Below are 20,926 nucleotides of genomic sequence, written 5' to 3'. Positions count from 1 at the left end.
GATTAAGTGATCGATATATTATCCTATTATCTTATTTATAATTAATTATATTATTTAAGTGAGGAATTGAGGTTGGTAAGAGTTAATAGATTGAATAGAGATATAATTAAGAATTAAATAGAATTAAATAGAGCTAATAGAATATTTAAATAGAATATTTAACATAGAAATTGACAAATGACCTGCTGAAACGTCGTATTTTTTCCCTACTCCCTGTTAAAGATTAAATTAATCCCTTATATAACGATATTAGCCGAATTTGAGAAATTAGAGTGGATTTGAAATTTGAATAACAGAAATTGGCTCCTGCAACTGACAGAAGAGAAATTCCATTATACAATATAGACTGTGAATGAAAATTTGGGAACTGCTAAACCAGAGAATCAAGATGACAACTACTAGCCCATCTGCAACGACTAAAACTAGTAAAAGAATAGTCACCAGCCAAACATCATCCATTGCATCACCTGCACAACAGAAAATTATAGATACAATGTTATTGGCAAAAAAAGAGAAAACTCCCCAATCAATTAATATCCAAAACATACACTCAATACTAGCAACAATACAAGAGGGGATGAACAGAACACAGGAATCAATTGCCAATAACCATCAAGAAAGCAAAAAAAAAAAAAACACCATGAAGAATTTAAGTTGGATGTAACAGAAATAAAGGACAACCTAAAAAAATGGATGATAAAATGGAGAAAATCCAGCAAAATATCGCCAAAAACGAACAACGAATCCAAAACATTGAAGTAAAGATGGAACAAACAGAGAAAAAACTGGAGGATCTAGAATGTGACCAGATAACAACAAATAAAGAACTTGAAGACTCAATTTCATTCTTAGAGATGGAGAAGGCGTCATTTTATCTAAGATTCCAAAATATTGCGGAGACCAAAGAAGAAGATCTGAGAGATTTAATGGTGGGAATTCTAGCGGAGGCGACCCAAAAGAATAAGGAAGAAATAAATCAGGAAATTGATGAAGTCTATAGGGTATTTACCAATTATGCCTGAAGGAATAAGCTACCTAAAGAGATTCACATTCGGTTTGCAAGAAAATCTGTGAAAGAGGAAATATACAAAATAATGAGAGAGGAACCAATCACTTATAAGGGCAAAGAAATAATTATACTAAAACAAATACCAAGAAGAATAAGAGAATCAAGAAAAAATTACAGTTTTTTGACAACAGAATTAAACAACCATAAAATAATGTTTCGCTGGTTAACACCTGAGGGAATTCTTGTATCTTGGCAAGACAAAAAACATAGACTTGATATGCTACAGAAGGCACAACAGTTTTTTGACAGCAATTTCGTCTTAGAAGAGGAACAAGAATCCGAAACACAGCGAGAATCTGTAAATCAAGAGGACCAATTGGAAGAAGTACAGCGAGAAGGAAGAACAAGGGGAGAGAAAGAAAGGATGGAAAGAGAGGGAACAAGGGAAAAAATACGAATTACTGGAAAAAACACTAGGAAACTCAGGACAACAAGGAGATAGAAGATTGGCATGGAGAAAGAAATAAGATTAATATCAATAAATATAAATGGTCTTAACACTCCATCTAAGAGATCACACACATTCAGGAATCTACAAAAATTGAACATGGATATTATCACACTTCAAGAAGTTCATATCAAAAATCAACAACGTAGATTATTAGAAAACAAACGACTAGGAACACTTTACACAGCATTATCAGAACAAAAAAAGAAAGGCATAGCGATGTACATTCAAAATCATATACAAGCAAAGCAAATATACGCTGACGAGGAGGGCAGGACGTTGATGGTCGAAATCGAAACAGGAACGAAAAAAATATTACTAGTGTCACTCTATGCACTGAACGGAACGCAAAGTGATTATTTCAAAAAGATCCACCTCAGAATCAAAGAACTGGACTATTCAAACATATGTCTCATTGGAGACTACAACGCAATTGTAAATACAGAGAAAGACTATCGGACCAGCAAACGAAATAAATCTAGGAAAAAATTACTCCCGGAGACATTTTACGATATGACACAAGAGTTTCAACTAAAGGACGCCTGGAGGGAAATTAACTATGATAAACATCAATTTACATTCTACTCAAACCCGCACCAATCGTGGTCCAGAATTGACATGGCCTGGATGACAGCAGAACTTAGAGCAGACATCAAAAAAACAGAAATAGCAACTAATACATGGGCAGACCACAGTCCGATTGAAATAATATGGAAGGGCCACCAACCGTGGAGAAGATGGATAATGGATAGAGACCTTAAGAATGATAAGCAATATGTGGAAATGATCCAAAAGGAATTGAAATTATTTTTCCAAACAAATGTTAAAGAACACACCAGTCTGCAAAACTTGTGGGACACAGCTAAGGCATACATTAGAGGCCTAACAATTGCCTATACTGCACAAAAAAACAAAGACAAACAATGAACAAAACAAAGCTTATTGGCAACACTACAACAATATGAATTAGAACTACAAGAACACCCACATAACCAAGAAATTAAAGAGAAAATAAACCTTACAAGACACAAATTGAATTTGACCACAACTGCAGAGATAGCAAGGAAAATAGAAATGACCAAACAAAATCAATTTGAGTACGCAAACAAAACTGGACGATGGTTAGCTTACAAATTGAAGACAGAAAAAGAAAAGAAGATAATAATGCAATTAAAAGACAAGGACGGATGTTTATACCAGAATAATGAAGACAAAAAATGAATTGCAAAGGAATTCTTCAAAAATTTATACGCAGAAGAAGAAATCCGAGAGAAGGATACGAGAGAATACCTAAATAAACTAAAAACACAGGAATTAAAAGAAGACCACATTGAATTACTGAACAGACCAATCTCTATGTTAGAATTAATAGAAACAAGGAAGAAACAAAAAAACAATAAGACACCGGGAACAGACGGCATACCAGCGGAGTTCTATAAGACATTTCAACAATCGCTAGATGGTATCCTACTACAAGTATTCAACGACGCACTTTTGGAAGCTGCAACCCCGCAATCATGGAACGAGACAATAATCACATTAATTCCAAAACAAGATTCGGACCCCGCTGAAATCAAAAATTACAGACCAATCTCCCTCCTCAATGTAGATTACAAACTATATACATCCATCATAACACAGAGACTGAAAACCTTTATCAAACACTATATACATCCTGACCAAAATGGCTTCATCCCCGGACGACAAATCCAAAATAACACAAGAACAATTATGGACACCCTTGAATTCTACGAGCAAAGACTGGACAAACAGCTAGCCTTAATCTTCCTGGATGCACAAAAAGCGTTTGATAACCTTAATTGGACATTCCTCATTGTACAACTGGAAAAGATGAAATTTGGAGAAAGATTTGTAAAGATCTTTACTGTAAAAGGCTATACAGTACCCAAACTGCAAAAATATTAATTAATGGTGAGACAACAGGACAATTTGACATAAAAAGAGGGGTGAGACAAGGATGCCCCCTATCCCTCCTATTGTTTATATTAATCTTGGAAATATTATTAGAAGAAATCAGAAAGGATACAGAAATAACGGGATTAAAAATCAAAAATCAGGAATATAAATTGCAAGCCTTCGCCGATGACATAGTACTTATCTTAGAAAAACCACTACAATCAGGACTAAAATTACTGACTAAAATACAACAATATGGAGAAGTGGCAGGCTTCAAAATCAACAAACAAAAAACTAAAATTTTAACAAAGAATCTCATCAAACACCAAGAAAAAGAGTTGGAAAATATGCTAGGAATGCAAACAACAAAAAAGGTCAAATATCTAGGGGTGTGGCTCACCAACAAAATATCGACGGTGAAGGAAGACAATTATACTAAACTGGCTAAACAAGTAGAAAAAGACTTGGAAAAGTGGACAAAACTCCAGTTATCTTTTGAAGGTAAAATTGCTACTATCAAAATGAATATTTTACCAAGAGTGCTGTACCTATTCAGGGTGATTCCAGTAAACCCGGGCAGAACATACTTTAAAGATTTGGACAGGATGATACTAAAATACATATGGCAGAAAAAAAAGGCAAGAATCAAATTAAAGCACTTACAGGATAAATGAGATAGAGGAGGAATGGGACTTCCTGATTGGCAGATTTATTATAAAGCATCAGCATTAACATGGATAAAGGATTGGATTGAATTGAAGAACAGACGAACATTAACATTGGAAGGTTTCGACTTGATAAAGGGATGGCATGCATACTTATGGGAAGACAAACCCACAAAACAAGAACAATTCCGTAGACATATCGTGAGGAATACCCTGATCAAAACCTGGAACGAAATTAGAAAGATTCACTATGATAAGATACCACGTTGGATCCCTACAATGGAAGCACAAATCTATCCAAATACAATGGACACAAATAAAATGAAAACATACCAGGATCTCTTAAATGAAGAAGGAAAATTAAAAACAATAGAACAATTAAGGTCTCAAGGTCTTGAAATGGATTGATGGCCATACTTACAATTAAAATCCAGACACAAAACAGATATGGAGAAGTTTGGAATCCAAAAAGAATTAAACCAACTGGACAAAATCTTATTGGGCCCCAATGAGAAACTAATAACAAAAATCTATAACTTCTTACTGGCATATAAATTAGAGGAGGAGATAGTCAAGGAAAATATGATTACGTGGGCGATGAATTTCGGATACCCTATAGAACTAAACAAATGGGAAAAACTATGGAAAATTAACAGCAAACGAACACTATCAGTACCGTACAAAGAAAATATCTGTAAGATGTTTTATAGATAGCATCTCCCACCGGCACGGATCTCTGAAATGTTCCTCAATACATCTTCATTCTGCTGGAAATGCAAAGCACAAAAAGGGACATACTACCACATGTGGTGGTTGTATCCTAAAGCCAAACAACTCTGGAATAATATCAAAACCCAATTGGAACAAATAGCAGCTCAAAAAGTACCACTAAGACCGGAAAGATATTTATTAGGCATATTTACAGGTAATTATGACAAGAGAAATAATATATTTGATCACACATATTTTGACTGCCTCAAGGATCAACTATGCACAAAATTGGAAGTTGGAAGAAGTCCCAACACAAGATAGAATAGTATCTAAAGTCATGGAATGTGCTGAGATGGACAGATTCACCAAGGAAATTCAAGGAAAGGAAGAATCTGACTACTACCTGGTTTGGCAAAGGTAGTATCAATAGTTAGAGGGAAAAACCAAAACCAAAAGAGGATCCTAAAAGAGTAAAACAAAATTCTGTACCAAATAAGATATAACAACGCATAATTAAATATTAAAAAATAATATCGTTATATAAGGCGAGAGGAAGGAATACATATCGAGGAATTTAGGTTATTGATGTCGGAGGAAATCAGACATTACGTTTAGATGTTATTTATGTTATTAATGTCGTATTTGTCGCATTTGTATGTGTATGTGTATTTTGTGTGTTTATATATGTAATAAATTTTTTAAAAAAAAAAAATTCCTACCGGGTTCTGTGGGTGTGGTTTGGTGGGGGATCCTGTGACTGAGTGGGCATGGCCAACTCAACGTCACTCACAGCCATGCCCACTCAATCACCCCGCCCCCCAGAACAGGTAGGGGAAATTTTTTAATTTCAACCCTGTACCTAAGTATTTCACTTTTTAAACTATCTATTATTTCCATTAACCGTCTTTTTTGTGTATCTGTAGCATTCTTAACTAAGATCTTTGTTTTATCTTTATTTATTTTCAATCCCGCTACTTCCCTGTATTCTTCTATTTTTTTTAATAAGCTTCAGTCCAATCTCTAAAGGGTCTTCTAATATAAAAACCAAATCATCAGCAAATGCCTGTAAGTTGTGTTGTTCTGTTTAAATTTCTATTCCTCTTATTTCTTCATCTTTTCGGATATTTCTGGTTAACACTTCCATCGTCAATATAAATAGCAATGGGGACAGTGGACATCCCTGTCTTGTGCCTTTCTTTATGTCAAAATTCTCAGTCATATTTCCATTAACTAGCACCCTTGCTAATTATTTACACCTCTGATCATATTAATAAATTTCTCCACAAAGTCCATATGTTCTAATTGTGCCAACATAAATTGCTAATTAATGTTATCAAAAGCTTTCCATGCATCTAAGAACAGCAACGCCATTTGTTTTCCGGCGTGCGTCTCATAATATTCCAGTGTATTTAAAATCATTCTCATGTTGTTTTTAATCTGTCTTTTTGGTAAGAATCCATTCTGGTCTGGATGTATAAATTCATTCAGATATCTTTTTAGCCTCTCTGCTACTATTGAAATGTATATTTTGTAGTCTGCATTCAATAAAGACTTTGGCCTATAGTTCTTTATATAGTTCTTTATATAGTTCTTTATGTGGTTAGATCTAAGTCATCTTTCGGGATAAGGGTAATCATTGTAGACTTCCACTATCACTGGGCTTAGTACCTCTTCTAATTTTTTATAAAATTCTGCCAGTAATCCATCTGGCCCTGGTGTTTTATTATTTTTCTGTCTCGTAATCACTTTTGCCACTTCAAACATAGTTATACGTTGGTTTAACATATCTTTGACTGTATCCGGTACCTTAGGGAGATCAGACTGTTCCAAATATTGTTGTATTTTATTATCAAAAATTTCCTCATCATATAATTTCTCATAGTATTCTTTTATAATTACATTTTTCTCCTCATTTTAATAATGAAATGTACCTTCCTCATCGCTTTGACAGCGTATCAGTTTTTTCCCCTCTCTTTTTTCAACTTATAGGCCAACCATCTACCAGGTTTGTTTGCATTCTCAAAAAAGTTTTGTTTTGCACTTTTAATTTTAAGTGCCAATTCTTCCTTCTCCAATAAGTTCATTTTATGCTTTATTATAATAAAGCATAAAATGAACTTTTTATGAATTATAAAATGAATTATTATAAGGAGCTCTGGTAGCACAGCAGACTAAAGCACTATTATTATCAGCTGCCTGCAATTACTGCAAGTTCAAATCTCACCAGGCTCAAGGTTGACTCAGCCTTCCATCCTTTCTAAGGTAGGTAAAATGAGGACCCAGATTGTGGGGGCAATAAGCTGACTTTGTATAAATATACAAAAGTATGAAGGCTATTGCTTAACGCATTGTAAGCCACCCTGAGTCTTTGGAGAAGGGTGGCATATAAATCAAATTAAAAATAAATTTAAAAAATTATATCTATTTGATTTTTCAATTCTTTTTTTTGTGGTTCTCGTAATTCTAGTTCCAGTCTTTTACATTCTTCTTCTAACATATTCTTATTTTGTTTCTTATTATTTTTCTTTCCAGTGTATGTGATGGCTAGTCCCCGAGTAAATGCCTTAACAGTATCCCATACAGTTGGTAAGGAAATTTCTTCCTATTTTCTTTTTTTTAATAAAGTCCAATTCTTTTTCTGTCTTTTGTATGAATTCTTTTTCTTGCAACATTGTTTGATTCAATGTCCATTTCCATTTTCTTTTTTGCCCTTTCTATATAACCTTCATAGGGTTGTGGTCTGCCCACACATTTGATTCTATTTCTATCTCCTGTATGCATGCTTTCAATTCTGCTGTCATCCATACCATATCTATTCTTAGACCACGATTTATGCCTTTTGGAATAGAATGAATATTGGTTTTTCTTAGGGTGGCTATCTCTCCATGCATCTTGCATTCCTATTTCTTCCATCATTTTAAAGAAGGTTTTTGGAAGTGTTTTTCTGATTTTTTTTTACCAGTTCTACTACTCTTGTAGTCCAATTCTGTACCTACAATCACGTTGAAATCTCCTACCATACAAACATTTTTGTATTCCAATTCTAAGATTTTCTTGTGGAGTTTTCCATAAAACTCTTGTTTATTATTAGGTGCATATATCCCTATCAGCTTCCTTCTTCATCAGCAAAAAGTTGTCTAGCCTTTATTGCTTCTTTAATGTATAGAGCCACCCCTTTTTCTTTTTTTGCGCTAGTGAACAATATTAGCTTCCCAATTTTGGGGTGCTCTACTAGCTTACTGTCTTGCTTTTTAATATGTACTTCTTGGAGGCAAACTATATTCAATTTTAATCTTTCTAATTTATTAAAGGTTCTTTTCCATTTTATCGGTGAGTTCAGTCCATTTATGTTGATTGATATTAATTTTGTTTCTTCTTCCATACTTGTAAATGGGTCTTACTGTCCTAGTTGATCTTATTTCTCTCAGTTCTTTCGCTCTTTCTTTCTCCCTTCTCTCTTTCTTCTTGTTGTATCTTTTCTTCTCCTTTCTCTTCAGAAATCTCTACTTGCTCTCTTTTCTCTGCTTGTTCTTGTTCTGAAAATAATCATAAAATTGTTGTGCACTCTCCACTGTATCAAGTCTTTGACTTTTCTCCCTCCAGGTCACCAATATTCCTTCGGGTATTAACCATCTGAAATTAACCTCATGTTTTAACAGTTGTTTGGTCAGAAATTGGTATTCTCTCCTTGCATTTCTTACTCTTCTTGGTATTTGTTTCAGCACAATTATTTCCCTTCCTTTGTATTTTAATGGTGCCTCTCTTCAGTGGTGAAATCTAAAATTTGTTACTACTGGTTCTGTGGGCGTGGCTTGGTGGGGGGGTGTAATGTGACTGGGTGGGCGTGGCCATTTTTTTTTTTTTACTTTTAAAACCATTTTTTCTACAACCTCTTTGGCAATGCTTTCAAAAGGCTCTGACAATCCCAACTGAGTTGCCTGATCGGCAGAGGCTTTTTTTTCTTTTAAAAGCCTCTGCCGATCAGGCAACTCAGCTTGGATCGTCAGAGGCATTTAAAAGAAAAAAAGCCTCTGCCAATCAGGCAACTCAGCTTGGATCGTCAGAGGCATTTAAAAGAAAAAAAGCCTCTGCCGATCAGGCAACTCAGCTGGGATTGTCAAAGGCTTTTAAAAGCATTTGACGATCCCAGTTGGGCCGCACGATCATCAGAGGCTTTTTTTTAAATTTTAAAAGCATTTTTTCGACCGAAGAGGTTGTAGAAAAAATGCTTTTAAATTTTTTTTAAAAAAGCCTCTGATGATTGTGCAGCTCAGCTGGGCATGAGGGGGGCAGGGATTTTTGCTACCAGTTCTCCGAACCACCTGCCTCCATCACTACTGGATCGGGTGATCTGGTCTGAACCGGGAGCACTTCACCCCTGCCTCTCTTGCTCTTTGGAGTATTCCCACTCTCATTGCCTTTTTTGAAAATCTCATATGCACCTCTCTGGGGAGCTTGTTTATTCTTGCATAGCTTGTGTATACTCTGAAGGTTTCTTCTATCCCATAGAGCACTTCCTGCTTCTCCATCTCAGTAATTCAACCATTTTGCCTTGGTGGTGCAGCGGACTAAAGTGCTGTTAAGTAGCACTTAGCTGCCAGCTGCCTGCAATTACTGCAAGTTCAAATCTCACCAAGCTCAAGGTTGACTCAGCCTTACATCCTTCCGAGGTAGGTAAAATGAGGACCCGGATTGTGGGGGCAATAAGCTGATTTTGTATAAAAAGAACACCGCTTGGGGGGGCCGAAAGCCCTACTAAGCGTATATACAAAAGTATGATGGCTATTGCTTAATGCATTGTAAGCCGTCCTGAGTCTCCGGAGAAGGGCGGCATATAAATCGAACCAATTAAATAAAATAAAAATAAATTTTCTCCACAAGGTAATTCAATCTTTCTCCTCCTCAACATTCTGAAATCTTAAAAAATATTCAGCCCTATCCATTTCCAACATTATTATAGATTGTTCCATAGCTTGGTCTACCTTAGTAAGTCTATTCTCAGTCTCATCTATTCTCTTATCCATTTGATCTGTCTTTTCTTCCACTTTCTGGATCCGTTGTTCATTTTTAGTAATTATTTGTTGAATGTTATCAATTTTTATCTTCCATTTTTTGTTCCATCTTTTGCATTCTATCTATAATTTCCTCATGGTTCTTAATCATCTCTCCTTGTAGCATTTCCTGTAGTGCTTGAATCATACTTTTCATCTCTAATTGAAAAGTGTTTTGTTTTTCAGTCTGTAACATAGATTCAATAGAACGCTGACTGACAGGCTTGATGCTGCCGATGAGGTTGTTGATGCTGGTGCTGATGACGGGGTTTTCCTCCCTGATTTACTAACATTTATATTACTTGCCATTTTAATAATCTATAATAGCCCAATCTTTGAAATAGTTATTGTTTAGTAACAGGCAACCAATCTGTAGCCCAACAGTCAGTAATACTGTGTCATGTTATGAATCATATATTATTATATTATAAAATGACCAAACCTCCAATATATCTAATATGATCCAATAGTTTCTTTCATATTTTCAATTCTTGTTCCAAACCTGAAATTACTTTATATTCCAAACCTATTCAAAATATGCATAAACCAAAAGGTTTTCCCACACACGTTATTTTCTTTCCCTTCTTTTCTTCTTTCTTTCCTTCTTTAAATAGTCTCAGTAATGTAATCCACCAGACAGATCCACTGGGACACACCAAATTATAATCCAAAAAGCCCCACCAAAACAAAAAAAATAATAATTATAATCCACAAGGGTACATCAGATTGTAATCCCGGATCTGCGCATCTTCCGCCGCGCGCTTAAGACTCTTCTATTTCATCAGGCTGGCCTGGCCTAAATCTTCCCCCTTTTAATGTGGAAATTTTAAATTTGTTTTAATTATAGGGTTATGGGTAAGGTGTTTTAAATTGGGGAGCCATTTTGGATTTAATTTTGTTTTAAATGTATTTTAATGTTTATATTGTATGTTTTTTAATCTTGGCTGTTCACCGTCCTGAGTCCTTTGGGAGAGGGGGCGGTATAAAAATTTAATAAATATAATATAATATATAATATATAATCCAAAATCCAATTTTTTTTCCGTGAATGTTATCTTCCTTCTTCTTCTTTTCTTCTTTCTTTCAATCTTTCTTTTTCTTTGTGGTAGTCTCTATATTGTAATCCACCAAGATGTTAACTATAATCCACAAGGGCCCACCAAAACCCCCTAATTATGTTCAACCAATTATATGTCCCCAAGGAGAGGAGCTAAATTATGGTTCTTCAAGTTTCTTCTGTGCAGCCTCTCTTATTTCTCAATTCCAGTTGCACAGCTATTCAGTTGCTGGAGTCCGTATCTAATCCAAGAGCTAGTTACAGCTTACACTGTTTCCATTCTATCCTCCATACTTCATTTTATCAACAATTTCCAGGTGCAAACACCTTATCTGAGTCTTGTAACAATGTTCCAATAAGCTGTCTTAAGGTCAAAAATTCCACACATTCCCCATTAACTTTCTCTTTTCCCTATGGTTATCCTTTGGCCAGTAGATGTTGCTGTTGTTCTATTCCTCTCCTTAGGCTTCAATGATAAACACCATTTTTCCTTCTTTTAAATATTTCAGAGTCCGAGTTTTACAATCCCAAATAGAGTTAAGCTTCAACAAAGTCCGATTGACTGTTCTTTAAGTTAGCCAATCTGACTTTCCTCTTTTAACATTGATATTCAAGATTATCCACTTGCTTCAAATTTCCAAGTTGGATCTATTTCCAGCTATACGGTTAGTACTTGTCCCATTCGTTTTTTTAATGCTTGTAATTTAATTCTGTCCATGTATAGTTCTGTTTTTAAGTGTTCACTCAGTTCCTTCCAAATTTCAACAGCATCAGCAATAAAACAGCTATTTTTCTGTATTTTGTTTAAAGCTTCAGAGATGGGTTTCAGGATGCTCAGCATATGTTCAACATTTCTCTTAAGCCCAATGTTGAGGATTTTGGCCGTGACAGTGCCATCTATTTTATCTCGATTTTCTTCACAAACTGTCATCAGAATAGGCCAGTTCTTGATATACTGCTCAAAACAGTCCACCACAGAGTTCCGTCTAACATCTTGTGGGAGCGTTAGCTTGGTTCCACCCATCCTTTTCAGAGCTGCTGCACCAAATGATTGTTACGGAAGTATTTAGCAATTTCAACAACATTAGTCTTTATTTCTGGAACACTTAAGTCTTTGGCTAAGAGGTGCAGCAAATGAGCACTGCAACCATATGTTATTAGCTTTGTATTCCCTTCCTGCTCTTCTAAATTTCTTCTCATCTTGGATACATTTGCACCAAGCTGCGTACTAGACATTTGAATTTTTGTTCACATGTTATTATAGCTTTTACTGCCACTTCTTGTAAGTATTCTGCTGTGTGTGCATTTCCTGACGTATCAATTGTTTGTGCAAGGAAGACTTTCCCTTCTTCTGTTGTTATACAAGCACATACAACAGGATCATTGTGGACATTACTCCACCCATCAATACTTAGGTTAACAATTCTACCCTCCAGAGCTGTTGCACATTGCTCCATTTCTCTGTCATACACTTTATCCAGCAGTTTCCCTGCAACATCTGCTCTGCTGGGTGGACTGTATCCTGGTCTCAGTGACCTCACCATATTAATGAAATGTGGATTCTCAGTCAGACGGAAAGAAGAGTTCGTTGCATAAACAAACTGGGCAATTTTTTCATTAATTAACTCTTTTTCTAATCTGCTAGTTTTTATCACAAACTTATCTATGGTGGTTCCAGGAGGGAAGGGTTTTTTCTTTCTTTTAGGTGATAGTGATATGTGGCTGTGGGTGTCTGATGATGATGATGCTAATGAAGCACTATCCTGGATGGATAACTCTGAAACTGTAGAACAGGAGGATGGTGATCTTGAAGGTGGATAGTTTCCAGAATCCATGAATTCCCTTAAACAAAAAAGTCAATGCTGTTATTTTATTGTTTATACAATTTCTGCTTATTGTACACACCACTGCCCCAAAAGGAATATTTGCTTTTCTTCATAACTGTACCAAATGACAGTAACATGCAGTAATAATAAGAAATATAATTTTGCTCAAACATGACAGTTCAAGGCAGTCTTTAGAAATATGTTTCAATAAAAATGTTTACCAATCTGAAGATCCTGCCTGTTCAAATGTGTTTCTTTGGTCATCTTCATCACAGCACTTCTCATGATGTTGCCTCATTCAGGCCACCAGGCCTTGCATTTCTTTGTTGCAGTGTTTGCAGTTTGCACACATGCCTGCCTTACCGATAGGTAAAGGAACTTCATTAAAATATTGCCATACTGGGTCTCTTTTACGGCCTGCTGCCATTATAGGTTTTTTCCTCCAAGGAAAGAATGTGATAAACCTCAGGTCATACACACAAAAAGATCCAAAGACTTGTCTGTCTGTGGCTGTGCAGTATTGTGCTCAGAAAGTTTCACTTTCATTTTGTACTGCTTGTCTGCTTGCCCCTTCCTCCTCACACTTAGTTTCACTTTCTTCTTGCGCAGATCTATTCCACTCCAAACAATCAGAAAAATATTGTTTCTATTCTATTCACTGAACTTCTTGAAACTTAGCACTGAAGGAGTTGATTCTGTATTCATAGGTTTGTAGAACAATAGGATTAAGGTCTTTTTCTCAACTCTGTTCATGTTATAACATTTTTGCTGTGAAGAAGAGGCATGTGATCTCTGCTGAGTCAAATTCGGTTTTGAGAACTGCAAAAGTAAACCAAACATCTGTGATAATATCTTGTAGGCAGAAAAACTGCCCAATAATTTTACAAAAACCTCTGGAAGAGCATGACATTGTGAATGGATTAATGGAATTTATTTACCAAAAAAATTAAACATATACAGCCTTATTCTACATAATTAAAAAACTAATCTTTATTTCATGATGGAATAACCTTTGGATGGTAATATATTTTCCTCAAAAAGCATTTTATTTAAAAAAATCCGATTTAAATCAAAAAAATCCGATTTAAATCAAAAAAATCTGATTTTTTTGATTTTTTAAAAAAAATCATTGATTTTTATCCACCCTGCTTCCTTCTGACTAACTAAGGGGAGAAAGTGAAACCAAGATGGCGATTGAGTCTTAATGGGACGTGAAAGTTAAAAAGGAAAGTTTCGTTTAGCGCTTGCAGCCCGTCTAAAATTAGAGATCTTTGCTTTGAAAGAAAGAAGATTAAAAGGCTAAAAAGACTATAGCAGTGCTTTTTTAAAAAAGGGAAGGATTTAGAAGAGGAAATTAAAAAAAAAGAGCAAGCTTTGATACTGAACCCAGCAGACAAGAAAATAAAAGAGGCAATTAACTTACTGCTAGGGCAATTTAATATGCTAATGGCAGATCAGATCGCAACTAATTTGCAATATGCTAAACATAATACTTTTTGCAATGCTAATAAACCAGGGAGATAGTTAGCATATTTGTTAAGGAAAAAACAAAAGTCACGGATCATAGAGAAAATAGAATATAAAGGTAAAGAGGTTTATCAAGAAATATGATTAAAAAAGCATATTTAGAATTTTATGCGAGGTTGTACGCTAGTGATAAAATTCAAAGTATAGATGTAGATAGATACTTACAGAAAGAGAATATTCCTATAATTACAAGAGAGCAAAGGGAGGGTTTAAATCAACCAATAACTTCCGAAGAGATTATGTTTGCAATTAAGCAGTTGAAAGTGGGTAAAGCCCCTGGGACAGATGGTTTGACAGCTGCTTATTATAAGCACTTGCAGTTAGAAATGATGGGACCACTCAAAGAGTTATTTACTAACATACAATCTGGAGGAGATGTACCCCCTTCTTGGAGGACAGCTTTTATTTCTTTGATTCCAAAGGAGGAGCAAGACCACACTCAGCCAAAAAATTATAGGCCTATATCACTTTTAAATACAGATTATAAGATTTTTGCTAAAATACTAGCAAATAGGTTAATGACAGTCATGCAACAAATGATTCATAATGATCAAACTGGTTTTATAAATGGTAGACAAATGAAGAGTAATGTAAGGCAAGTGGTTAACCTATTAGAGTATTTGGGGAAGAACAACCAAATCCCTGCGGTGCTAATATTTCTTGATGCGGAGAAAGCATTTGATCGATTGAATTGACCCTTCTTATTGAAAATAATAGAAAAGATGCAGTTTAGAGAATATTTTACACAATCTATTAAGGCAATATATCAGAAACAAACAGCGCAAATAATTAATGGTAGTTTAACATATACTTTTAATATAGAAAAAGGAACAAGACAAGGATGTCCCTTGTCTCCATTATTGTTCATCTTGACTTTGGAATTTTTGTTGAGCAAGATACGTGGGTCGGACAAAATAAATGGAATTAAAATTAGGCAGTATGATTACAGAGTACGAGCATTCACAGACGACTTGGTTGTTACTTTAACCCAACTATTACAATTGGTTGTAGGTTTAATGGATATAATTAAGCAATATGGACAAGTATCTGGATTTAAAATAAATGCAGGGAAAACGAAGATAATAACTAAAAACATGACTACAAATCAAAAAGATGAATTAGAAAGATTAACAGGACTTGAAATAGTAAAAAAAGTTAAGTATTTGGGGGTTTATATTATGACATCAAATGCGAAATTATTTACGCATAATTATGATCCGTTGTGGCAAAAAATACAGAGAGAGATGGAAAATTGGAAAAAATTACAATTATCCTTGTTAGGAAGAATAGCAGCAGTAAAAATGAATGTTTTGCCTAAGTTTTTGTTTCTTTTCCAAATGATACCAATACTTAAAAAAGCTGAAAATTTGAAGATATGGCAGAAGGGTATTAATAATTTTGTCTGGGCAGGGAAGAGACCGAGTATAAAACAAAAAATAATACAGGATGTACGTGAAAGAGGAAGTCTCAAAAAGCCCAATTTAAGACTATATTATGAGGCAGCTGCCCTATCAGCAATGAGTGACTGGATGAACTCAACAGAAGAAAGAATATTGAATATTGAGGGATATGATTTGGTTTACGGGTGGCATGCTTATTTATTATATGACAGGAAAGTGGATAAGACTTTTAAAAGTCACATATTAAGGAATGCTTTATTGCGTGTCTGGAAAAAGTATAAGTATAAATTAAACGAGAAGTTACCAATGTGGGCAAAACCCAGACACGCGATAGAGAATATAAGTGTAGAGGAAAAACAAGATGTAACTACATACAAAGAGCTTCTTAACAAGGAAAGAGGTATAGTACAATTAAAATCTTTGAATCAATTAAGAGAAGAAAGGATAATTCAAACATGGTTTCAGTATGTACAGCTGCAAGCTAGATGGAGAGAAGATCAGAAAATTGGTATCTTGCAGAATGAGGAGAACATGGTAAAACAAATTAGAGATCAAAGTCAAATGCATATAAAAAGATTGTATAATGCATTGGTAGAAATAGATTCAGAAACCGAGTTAGTTAAGGACTATATGATAAAGTGGGCACAAAGTATTGAAGAACCAATAATGATGGAAATGTGGGAAAAAATATGGGTTAGAAATGTGAAGTTTACGCAAGCCCAAAATTTAAGAGAGAATTTTTATAAAATGTTTTATAGATGGCATCTAGATCCTAAAAAGCTAGCTTGTATGTATCCAAGTGTGCAACCTAAGTGTTGGAGATGTGAATGTGATGATGCCACGTATTATCATATATGGTGGACATGTAAAAAAATTAAGGCATTTTGGATACAAATATGGTGGATTATTCAAAATATTCTCAAAAAGAAGATAAAATTTACTCCACAGTTCTTGTTGTTAGGTATAATTACAGATTGTACTGTTATAGAGACTAAGTTGATTTTAAATTTAATAACAGCAGCCAGACTTTTGGTGGCGCAGTATTGGAAGAAGGAAGACTTACCTACTATTGAAGAATGGACATTAAAAGTAGTGAATTTAGCAGAAATGGCAAAAATTTCGGCATATTTGAAGGACCATTCAAATGAAAGATATATAGCGGAATGGAGAAGATGGATTGACTATATTCAAAACTAATATCAGACTAAAAAGCTTCAAATAGCTTATGAATGAAACCAACTTTTTCTTTTTGAATTATGTTTTGTTAGTTGAAAGGGGAGATAAAGAGCAAGAGGGGATTTGGAGCCTACAGAAAGTTAGCATATTTTAGTTTATATTTGTTAAATGCTATACCCTTTATTTGCTCTGGGAAGTCTGGGGTTGGGGGAGGGGGGTTGGAGGGAAGGGGGGGAGGAGGGATGGGGAAAAAAATTGTTGTAATACTTGATAAAACTTTTTAATAAAAAAAATGCTTTCAAAAGGCTCTGATGATCCCAGCTGAGTTGCCTGATCGTCAGAGGCTTTTTTTTCTTTTAAAAGCATTTTATCTACAACCTCTTCGGCCTACAAAGGCAGCCTTTAAGGTAATGAAGGGCAAGTAATAGCAAACACAGCCTGCAACAGTTGTAACACTATTTCTTAACAAGGAACAGTTTTCCCCAACAATGCTCAGAAGAATTCTTTATTACTTCTTCCCAATCCATCTTAATATCAGGGCCTGAAATCTGCTTTTCAAGTTAAGCACTAATTAATCTTTTTCTGAACAAAATTACTATGGTCTAGATTGTCCAGTAACATTTTTACATTAGCTATGTTTTTTAAAGGAAGACTGCTACTGACCATAAAGAAATAAGAATTTCTCAAGATTGTCGGTGTCTGAACTTCACTTTTTATCTCGAATGCAAGAATAAAGAATGAGTTGTGAGGAGTTACAATGCAGAGGTGTGCCTTATTACCAGAAGGAATCTATAAAGAACCTCTTTGAACTATCAAGAGGTTTACTGCCTCTGTGTTTTGAAGTGTGAATAGTTTCAGATCACTTACAGCTCTGTCATGGCAACTTAACAATACCAAATTCATTATATCAGCTCTGCTGAGATCAGTGTTCCATAATGCACATGATGAAGAAAGTCTCCCAAGGATTCTGGTCTTTTCCACTCACCAACCACATGGGCTTAAAAAGCACAAATTTAATTTCCTCAATGAATATGCAATGTTCTGAATTGGAAATAGTATTTTTCACACTATAAGATGTACTTTCCTTCCCCCCCCCAAAAAAAGTGGGTAGAAATGTCTGTGCGTCTTATAGAGAGACTATTGTGGTGGGGGGAAGGGCATTGGTGTGGCAGAGGGTGTTCGCCACCACTGCCACCTGTTACTGCCGCCACCTGTCACTGCCACCACCTGTCACCGCTGCTGCCTGTCACCACTGCTGCCATTCTCTGCCACTGGAGAATGCTGGAGCCTTCGCGGTGATTGGATCAGCCTCCCGGAATACCACCAAGCAGCTGTTCTAGGCAGCAGGGATCACCACCAATCGCCGCCACGGCAATCGGCGGCAGCAATCGGTGAACGGCAACAGCGGTGGCGATCCCTGCTGCCTAGAACAGCTGATTGGCCATATTTTGGGAGGCCGATCCAACCGCCAATCAGCTGTTGAACAGCAAAGTGGCAGCAGCTCTGTTCAGTTGACCGGTGGTGGGAGCAACAGAGTGGAGCCCCGACAAGCGATGTGCTGGGGCTGCGATAATGTGCTGAAGCTGGCCAGGCTGTTTGCTGCAAGGACACTAGCCAGATGAATACCGGATGGATGTTGGGAGGCAGAGGCAGATTTTATTTTCTAGTTTTCCTCCTCTAAAACTAATGTGTGCCTTACGGTCCGGTGCGTCTTATAGTGCAAAAAATATGGTATATTCTTACAGATCAAACAAATAAGAATTTTAAACGTGGCCTGTATAAAATCCCTTTCTAATCCAAATGCCCCTTATACAGAACAGAGACAGTCTTTTGGAAAACAAAACATTAGCTTTTAGGTTCCTATGCTTGAAGAGTAAATACAGGAAATACATTTTTTCTAGATACTCTAAAAGAAAATTGTGTTTGCAATATCTTGCTGCAAATAAATGAATGCAGATCCTTAATTTCTACAGTTAAAATAATAAAGAAGATAATAATGGTTCTTAAACTCTAAAAAATATTTCTTCCTTTTTTAAAACAGCTGTTTAATCTCCCAAAATGTAAAAACAGTACAGTAGTCAACAGTTTTCTCCTAGACAAACTATGGTTCAAAGATGTAAGGTGTAAACATTAGTTTATTTTTAACTGAACTGAACTATTCAATAATATGAGATTTTCTAATAAATTTCAGGGAAGAATATTTTTTAAAAAACCCTTAAATATTCAGCACCATGAAAATAACATAAAACCTAAAAGGTCAGTGCATAATATGAAGAATCAACTTGAATGTAAACATTAAAATATTAAATATACAGAAAAAAATACTCACCTTGGACATGGGCAATTAACCCAGTGTGAAATGGAAAGTAAAGGTGAGACCTCTCTTTGTTTAAAGGAAATAATGTTGGGCAATTGCACAGGTAAGTCGTCATAAGGTACAGGAACGGTACCACAATTCTGACAATGAATGATTGGAATAGGGGTGCCCCAGTAACGCTGTCGTGAAATCAGCCAATCTTTTAGTTTATTACTTGTTAGGAATCCTCCTATATTTTTATTTTTGGCTTGTTGAGTGATGGCATTTAATGCCTTTTCTCTAGTCATACCTGTAAACTGTTTTACAAAAAAACAAAAGATGTGCTTCTTTACTCAACAATCACATTTTTGTAACGAACTATTTCAAGTAACTAATCTAATTAAATATAAAGTACACGCTACCATGAATAAGTGTGTATTCACAATTGAATTTTCTAAACAATAAGAGATGGCATTTATTTTAATTAATAGAGGGACAGAGGGAAATTTTTCTATCTCAAAGGGAAGTTAAAAACTGAAGAATTGGCAGCTTCAAATTTTAATATGTACCTTAGTAGTGAACACAGAAATTTCCTGAAGTTCTGTAAACATGTTTTTCTTTACTTCGGTACATCTTAACTCATACTGTAGTTCTAGCAAAATTTGCTTTGAGATAATGGGTCTCTCTCTCTCTCTCTCTCTCTCTCTCCCTTCCCTTCCTTCTTCCCTCTCTTTCTAAGCCAAAACAAAAACTCCTTTGGATGAAGCTGACTTCTGGCTGCCAGCATTGGCAACTAGCTGATTGGCTGGCGGCTAACTGACCCAGGAGGCGAAAAGCCTGGGCCTAACAGTGTGGCGGCGAATGGGCTGTGCTGAAGCGTGTGGGACAGAGGGACCGTGGCCGACTGGCCGTGGCAAATGGGTGGGAGCGTGTCAGCTGAGGAGAAAAGCTAGAGGAGAATCCCCCAAGGTGGAAGCCTGGCGGAGAAGCAGGCGTGGCCAAGGGTAGGAGGCGAAAAGTCCCATTCCGATGAAGGTTGGCAGCTGAAGGGAGTTGAGCTTCTCATATTATAGTCAAAATAAAATCTATATTACTAGCACAATTGTGGCTCTATCCTGAATCCATCTAAAACCCGGTATACCTTTAAGGCAGCAGCATGTCATGAACACTAAACAACTCAAGAGCCAGGTAATTGTGGCTTGTTCAAATAATTCGTGGTTTTTCTCTACATGGCTTATTTCTATGCTCAAATGAAGCTTAAAGACATTCCATAATTTAGAAACTATTTAATCTGAATAATTTAACACAGCCTATACTACATTTAAATTAGTTTCATTTATTATTCTCTCCTGCACGTTTTAAAAAATGCCTGATATATTATAGTACAATACAATACGGAGAGGAATGCTCAAATTATTTGCAGGCCTCATGAAAGAATGGGGAGATAAAGCAGAAACTCACACTAAGATACCAACCTCTCCAGAGTTTATCAGTCTCTGTGAGCCATCTGGAAGTGTTTCAATTACTTCAGCAAAAGCAAAGCCCAATTTTTTAGCAACTTCAGCATCATTTGGGCTAATGCAAGGTATTCCTGGAAAGAAAAATATATCTTAAAACAAATTTTCATCATGATTTCCACTTTTGTGTGAGTGAACACAAGTAGCTTTTCTATTATGACTTTATTTAATGTAGTAATTGTGTGCTCCAGGGACTATTTCTATTCCCCTGAAATCACGATTCTCTATTTCTTAAGCCTTCAGTCTTCAAATTCACCTTCTTTAAA

The 20,926-nt window shown here is 35.7% G+C and overlaps 1 protein-coding gene across 7 annotated transcripts in view; it reads right to left on the bottom strand.

The window, feature by feature from the left end:
- The window catches only part of LARS2 (leucyl-tRNA synthetase 2, mitochondrial), a 216,366-nt gene that overhangs the window by 74,768 nt on the left and 120,672 nt on the right, over positions 1–20,926 (bottom strand). For all 7 annotated transcript variants that reach the window (XM_060685937.2, XM_060685936.2, XM_060685940.2 and 4 more), the window contains 2 exons: positions 20,619–20,734; positions 19,177–19,460 (listed from right to left, as the gene is read on the bottom strand). In XM_060685937.2, coding sequence (XP_060541920.1) covers positions 19,177–19,460; positions 20,619–20,734 — 400 coding nt within the window. The remainder of the gene's footprint in view (positions 1–19,176; positions 19,461–20,618; positions 20,735–20,926) is intronic.

Source organism: Pantherophis guttatus, chromosome 4 (genome assembly GCF_059756535.1).
Source record: "Pantherophis guttatus breed Tessera chromosome 4, ASM5975653v1, whole genome shotgun sequence".
NCBI lineage: Eukaryota > Metazoa > Chordata > Lepidosauria > Squamata > Colubridae > Pantherophis > Pantherophis guttatus.
This window is presented reverse-complemented; position numbering and strand designations above follow the sequence as displayed.